At 39.8% G+C, this 7,836-nt stretch overlaps 1 protein-coding gene across 1 annotated transcript in view; it reads left to right on the top strand.

Annotated features, from left to right (window-relative positions):
- The window catches only part of dipk2ab (divergent protein kinase domain 2Ab), a 47,057-nt gene extending 45,346 nt beyond the window's left edge, over positions 1 to 1,711 (top strand). Inside the window, exon 5 of the mRNA XM_016276025.1 lies at positions 38 to 1,711. Coding sequence (XP_016131511.1) covers positions 38 to 234 — 197 coding nt within the window. The 3' untranslated portion in view covers positions 235 to 1,711. The remainder of the gene's footprint in view (positions 1 to 37) is intronic.
- The last annotated feature ends 6,125 nt before the right edge of the window (positions 1,712 to 7,836 follow it).

The raw sequence follows: 7,836 nt of genomic DNA on the forward strand, positions 1-7,836 counted from the left end.
CTCACAGTGGACCACAATTATTACGCCATCTGTCAAAATCTGCTTTCACGATATGCTGTGTGGCGGGGCAGCTCCGGCGGACTTCTTCACGACCCCCCGCCACACATAGCCAAAGACGGCCAACTCGGAGCCCTGTTGGATGAATGCGCCAACCCTAAAAAGCGGTACGGCCGCTTCCAGGCAGCTAAAGAACTGCGCGAGTACTTAACCCAGCTAAGTGGTACCACTAGGTAATGACCGCCCATCCCTGCCAACGCTCAATGTTCACCCATTAATGGCCGACGACATCTTCAGGGTTTGGGGATCCCCTGATGAAGCTTCGGGCTTCTGTGACTTTATCTCAGACCAATCGTTCTTCACACTACAATCTGTTATGTGTACGTTTTGTTTAGCTTACGCTGATCTTTAAATTATTGAAATGTCTTGAGTTCATTGCTTTTATTCAATCGTTTTTTTTTTTGCAATAAAGGCAGCGGTTACGTCACCATTGTCAACATCCTCCGGTTTCTCGCTGGAGGTTTACTGGCAAAATGGCGACCCCTCGAAAGGCAGCTGGGAATGTCAGTACACGAGCATTAACTCTGTCCAAAACTTTTCAGCATGCGTCTTCTTCCTAATTGATTCACTTACATTCCAGGAAGAATGAGTTTGGCGTAAAGCATAATTTTGAGATGGTAGAGAGGATGTGGAAGTCTGTACATAATTAGAGCAGATTGGAGAGGGGAAATGAGTTGGAATTGCTTTGCATATACCAAAGAGTCTGGTTCTATGTAACTCAAACCTCTCAACTAAAAGGGCAGAGCCTAAAAACTGAGCGTAGTCGGACCACCCCGGAGCAGATTCATGAATGTGATTAGACTTGTTATGAAGATTTGTGTTTGTATTAATAAAGCAAAGTCCAGAGAGATGGCCACAATGAATCCAAATTATGTGGCGCTATTAAATCAGAGTGGGGGTCCAGGTCTCTAATTGGCCGTTAACTATAAATAATGTACCAGCACACGGCGTGATGCGGCACTATCAACTCCTCGATGTGTGAACGAGAAATGGAAATGGAACTGAAATGGAACTTTCTATCTTTAAATCCATCTTAACATTTCAATTTCACAGCTCTGCAATTGAATTAATCAAAATTTAATTAAACGTCTCTAACACTTAAGATCATTTAACTTTGAGCCATCAGCCTGCTGTTTTTTTTCCCACTCCCTGGTTTGATTTTGCACTTGGTGGACCAATGAATTAGATCAGTATGCTAATGAGTATGCGTTAGATAATGAAGTACGCTAACGCTTGACTGACAGCATCACTCCGTTGAGCCTGGATTTTGAAAGCTAGCTAATCACTTTTCAACTTGATGTTTCTGCCAGTGCAAATGAATGAAATGAATTAAGATTTTAATCTTTTTTATTATTATTATTTCCCTGTAAGGGTTCTGGCCAGTCAGAGTCAAAGCAATAAGTGTCCATCAGCCATTATCAGTGAAGATCCCTCCGCTCTTGTCAAATCAAAACCGGTGTCCGGATGGCCTCTCTTTAGGTGTTGGCACGTGAGAGATTTTTTTGCGTGCATAAATAACTGTCCGCTTTTGTACTGTACTTCTATTTCAGTTGAGTATTACATCAGCTATGTCTGATTTTACTGTGCCTTTCATTCAGAAGTTGTATTTACAACTTTTCAGTCTGTTTAAATATCAATGAATAAATGAAAATATATAAATGAGTATATACAAACACACACTTCCGGTGTCAGTTATCAAAATTATTTTTGAAAAATTAAAAAAAGTTATCAAAATTATTTTTGATGTCACTGCATTTTCCTGCACTTATTAAGGTAGCTCAATCTACTTACTAATGTACATTTACCAAATATCAGTACTAATATGACCTGTAACAATACGTAAGGGAAATTAATGTTATGTGAGATTAATGTATCTAGGAACAGATGAGAGTGTATTTACTGACACATTCATATGGGAAATCAGGGACATTTAAAGGGATAGTTCACCCAAAAATGAAAATTATGTCATTAATTACTCATGTCCTCATGTTAATTACTCATGTTACTCATGTTAATTACTCATTACCTCATGTCGTTCTAAACCCGTAAGACCTCCGTTCATCTTCGGAACACAAATTAAGATATTTTTGATGAGTTCTGAGAGCTCTCTGACCCTCCCATAGACAGCAAGGGTACTACCACGGTCAAGGTCCAGAAACGTAGCAATGACATCGTTAAAATAATCCATGTGACATCAGTGGTTCAACCGTAATTTTACGAAGCTACGAGATCAATTTTTGTGCACAGAGAAAATATAAAAAATATCATATTTTGCGTTCCGAAGATGAACGGAGGTCTTATGGGTTTGGAACGGCATGAGGGTGAGTAATTAATGACAGAATTTTCATTTTTGGATGAACTATCCCTTTAAGCTCTGTTCAGTAGTAAACCGTAGGGATGGGAAGATTCACCGATTCGCTCGGTGCATCGGCAAAAAAAAATTAACAATGCGATGCATCGGTTTAAAAAGTGTGCATCGGATACAAGTTGGCATTTGTATCGCGATGCATCGTTTCTAGCATATTTGCATCGGTAAAAAACTATTTATTTATATATAATTACTAGTGGATGGCTACACTTTTATTGTTTAGAAAGTGACCAATATTTTATATGTAGATTGATTTCTCCTCTCGAAACTGTTTCTCAAGCGCGTTCTCTCATCACCGCTGCGCGTTATCATTAAATGTGCCTTTTGTTGAATTTTAAACCTACATATAGGTGTATTCTTATGATAGCAGTAACTGTAAAGGGACTATTGTAATGGGTAAATAAAATGTAAGCTAATACAGTCCTAATTACTTATTACTTAATTACTACTTAATGTGTGTTTCTTAATGTAGTTTTAATTGAGTGATTTTAACTTTTAGTTTAGTGATTTTAATGCTGTAAAGAGAGATTGTAAAGTTCTAATGCTATCTGTTCTACTTCTAATTATAAAAGGTACAGCTGTCATAAAACCAGAGAAAAAGGCTGCATGGCTATGATAGTATGTGAGAGAGTCAGTGGTAATATAATTGCATTCCTATTGTTCAGTGTTAGAGGAGCTCAGCTTAGTCTGCCAGTTTGCCTGCCCTGGACCAGGTTAGCTTTCCAGCTTAAGTTGCCACAATAGGCGTGTTTCCATTACCCTTCAAACTGCGCAAATTAAAATTGTGAATTGAAAATATGCCTAATGGAAACGCGTCAATTTCGGCAAAAGGCCCATATATCGCAAAAAAGTTTTTACGCTCGCATGAGGTGGTTTTTCAGGCAATGCGAAAAAGGAATAATTCGCAAAACTGCAATGGAAACGGGTTTTTCGCATTTACAGGTCACATGGGGTATGTAAAAAGTCATATGATCATTCTTCAGTGGCCGGTCTCCAGTATAAGGGGCTTTCCTACCATTAATGCTTAGACAATTTACACTGCACACGTCTGCGGTGCAGTGTGGCTCTGATACGACTACTGAAGCTGATTACGGCCACTCTAGTCAGTGCTTGTGTTTATTCCAGCCGCGCCACGCACGTTTCTGAAGCGGCTCTCTGTGCTGCTTCTGTAAAGATACATGCTTACGCCTCCTTTGAATAAATATAGCTAAAATCCCACCAAAATCCGTTACCATGACTTATCGCGAGAGGCAAAAGGTTACGTTTTAGTCTCATAACATTGGTTAATGGAAACGGTGTCATTTCGCAACACTTTTTTATCGACATTTATAAAATATCGCAAAATTTTTGCGCAAATCTGTAATTGAAACGCGCCTAGTGACTGATTTTGATCTTTGTTAAATTAGTTTTATGGAACCAAATCATTTGACAGTGAGTCATGCTAACTGAAATAAGGCCGGCCTATTTGGTAAACTTGTTTTATGAAACAGGCCTCGAGGCGTTAGAAGTCAGAAGACACATAAGTTAATTTATGAGTTGCTGTCTGTCTGAACCAAAGAAATAAATGCGATTTTTCCATTGCATCGAATCGTATTGTGTTGAATCGGATCGAATCGAAATCGGATCGCACTGCATCGTAATAGGGGTGAATCGTATCGCATCGCATCGCTAGCTACTTCATATGTATCTTCAGTGTATCATATCGTTGGCTATGCATCGAGATGCGTATCGCATCGGCCTCAGTTATGGAGATGCACATCCCTAGTAAACAGGGTTGCTTTTTGTCTCTACACACCTGCATAGTGAGAGAACGGACTAGAGGTCTTCACTGAATGCAGTACATAACCTTGAACTGTATAATTTTGAATGCAGAAAAGTAATCTTTTAAGGCAGCATAATGTTGCTGCCCAACATAGCACTTTGGGAACACTCGTAAAATGATGCTTTCAAGTGCTGTCTGGGTAGGTGGCTCACTATTTTTTCAATAATAATGCATGCACTTCTCAAGTCATTTCAAGGCCCAGAAAGGTAGTAAGGACATCGTAAAAATAGTGGTTCAACTGATGTGACATCAGTGGTTCAACTGTTATTTTATGAAGCTACAAGAATACTTTTTGAACATGCATCGAAGACTGGCATCGAAGAATGACATGGAAGAGAAGAAATTGTTGAATAAAGTCATTATTTTTGTTTTCTTTGCACACAAAAAGTATTCTTGTAGCTTCACAAAATTACGGTTGAACCACTGATGTCACATGGACTATTTTAACGATGTCCGTACTACCTTTCTGGACCTTGAACGTGTTTGGAACAACATGAGGGTGAGTAATTAATGACAGAGTATTCATTTTTGGGTGATTCAAGATTTGAAATGGGGGTAAACTACTGTGTACATGGTCATCTCTAGGTATACCATTTGTCACTATCACACCATCTACTGCCTAAATGCAAAATCACCCAAAATCGCGTAGCCTATTTCCCTATACTATAGTAGGTGAAGAATAACATGTGTGAAGTGCAGTATGTTCGAATTTACAGTGCTCATAAAAAGTACCTGGATGACTTACTGGCGATATTTTGAAATGTGCACACAAGGGGAAGTCGTGGCCTAATGGTTAGAGAGTCGGACTCATAACCCAAAGTTTGTGGGTTCGAGTCCCGTACCGGCAGGAATTGTAGGTGGGGGGAGTGAATGTACAGCGCTCTCTCCCACCTTCAATACCACAACTGAGGTGCCCTTGAGCAAGGCACCGAACCCCCAACTGCTCCCCGGGTGCTGCAGCATAAATGGCTGCCCACTGCTCCGAGTGTGTGTTCACGGTTTGTGTGTGTTCACTGCTGTGTGTGTGCACTTTGGATGGATAAATGCAGAGCACTAATTCTGAGTATGGGTCACCATACTTGGCCACATGTCACGTCACTTTCACTGTCAATTGACACTTTGCCAAAGATGGTCTTATTTTTTGGGAGATGCCAAGGTCTGCACTTCTACCACTGGAGAAAGCAACTTGATCAACTTGGATCACATGTGCCTTGATAACCAATCACATTACAGATTCATTAAATTTCTGTCAGTGATGTGCGACAGTCACTGTTTGCGGATACCACAGAAATGAATGAGAAGACGTGCCGTCAACTGAATCCTGACGTAAAACTGTCTGACAACTCTGCATTTTTTCGGTGTAAACTGTAAAGATAGATTGAGTCAAAACTAATGTTTAATGGCATGTCGAATGCCACTAGCCAATGGGCTGCTGATTCATTAAATGATGCGCTGTTTTCCCAAAGCCTATCCTCCATTGACATCTATTAACAAAAAAAAGGCTTGTCTTATGCCGTGAGGCAGTGAATAGGTCACATGACAATGACAACATAGCGAATGTAGTACATCCGTTTTACATTCATACTGAATACATTCATGTAGAACGTAATTTTTAGTACTTATTCCCATCAGACAGCGACACAGCTAGACATGACGAAATAGATCATGAATCAAGTATCTCAGCCAATCAGAAGAGTGTATGGATGGGCTCTCTCTGCAAACTGCCTTGCTCTCACGATGATACGGGTAAGTTTACAGATAAGTTTCTAGTAGGCCTACAATAGATCAAGCTGTTTTAACACTATCCAAATACATAAACAGTGAATTACATAATATTTGCCATTGAAAACACTTAGCCTACTTGTTCATAGTTCACCGTTTAAACGCTCTGGTTTCCTTAGGTCAGGGGTCTCCAAACTTGGTCCTGGAGGGCCGGTGTCCTGCAGAGTTTAGCTCCAACCCTAAATAAACTCAACTGAATCAGCTAATTAAGGTCTTACTAGGCATACTAGAAACTTCCAGGCAGGTGTGTTGAGGCAAGTTGGAGCTAAACTCTGCAGGACACCGGCCCTCCAGGACCGAGTTCGGAGACCCCTGCCTTAGGTTATTTTTAAGACCTGAGTAAAATGTAGAATGTCAAAAATGATATTCAAACTCAAATTGATCCATTTTAATATTATTCTAAAAATACAGTCGTTACCTGAGATAATCATTGAGCTGTCGGCCTTAACATCAGAATAGAAGCCACTCCAAAAATAGAATCCTCAGCTTTCGCGGTTGTAGTTTTTTTTTTCTTTTCTTATCACTGCTACGCAGATACATTAGAAATTCCTTGAGCATAAATACTTTTTGGAAGAGTTCTGTAAAATTCTGTTTAAAACAATACTAACCTGTTTACATGATAAAGCAAATAATGCTGGGTTTGGCATTAGAGTTGTTTACATGAGGTCAGCTAGCACACTTTTATTTTCTGTATATTTTTTCCCCCCAGTTTCATATCCAAATGTTATGCTCTTTATTTTTATCTGGACAGCTGTGTTGGGGATGAGAGACTCTGGCTAATGTGAAGCGTATACGGCATGGAATGAGTCCCTGTGCTGCAGCTAAGAGAGTCTGACAGCTATTAGGATCAGCTTCATTACTACGGCAGCAGCTCCTCTGATAGCAATCACCATTTCAGAAGTCGTGTGTATGTTCAAAGATGTTTCACTGGCTAAAAGAATTGCTTGATCCCTTGAGCCAAAACACATTTCAGATTCAATGCATATAGGATGTGCTGGGAGGAACTGCTAAGTGGCTAAATTATGTGTTTGTGTGTGAGAGAGAGATGTGGATGTACTGTAACCGTCTCCACGTCTGCCAGTCTATAATTATGCCTCTCTGTTTTGACAAACACATTGTTGGCGGTATTCATCATAAAAGAGACACTCAAACACACATTGTCTTCTTAAAGTGCTTTATGTAGCAGAATAATTCCAATAGTGTGAGCTTAAAGGGGAGCACTGCAGGAAATGAATCTGACTCTAGGGGCCCGTACCATCCTCATTTGTTGAAATAAACACGAGCCTGAACCGACTTGAGCCCGGGTGCTTTTATCGATAGAGCACAGGAGGAGAGGAAGCTTAAAAACTCCTGCCGTCTCCCATGAGTCGAATATTTCAAAGAATCATTCAAAAAGCTTCTTATGTCTAATTCTATTTCTTGAATATGATCCGTGGTACATGATCACTTTTTTAAAACTCAGATCTCACACTAAATCGTCTGATTCAGGCAGTTTTTAACATTGCAGAGCGATGCAGATGCTGTCTTGAATTCAAATACTGCAAAGCCTGTAGGAAGCTTTTCAACAATAAAGCCTGGTTTCTGGTTAGTCTCTGATATGGAAGCTCATATCTGATTGGCTGGCTTTATGCAACCTCTGGTAGTCAGGGTTCACAGGCTTTTGGAAATCATGTGTACAAGGGGTGTGTTCAATTCTACAGTGAAAGCTTTGGTTTGATAAAGTGTCTTGGGGCTGAAAATATCTGTATTTAGGCTCATTTAAAAAAAAAAAAAAGAGTTTTAAAAAGATTTTGAAAATAAAAGGATT

Source organism: Sinocyclocheilus grahami, unplaced genomic scaffold (assembly GCF_001515645.1).
Source record: "Sinocyclocheilus grahami isolate Dianchi unplaced genomic scaffold, SAMN03320097.WGS_v1.1 scaffold98.1, whole genome shotgun sequence".
In the NCBI taxonomy this organism is placed as follows: domain Eukaryota; kingdom Metazoa; phylum Chordata; class Actinopteri; order Cypriniformes; family Cyprinidae; genus Sinocyclocheilus; species Sinocyclocheilus grahami.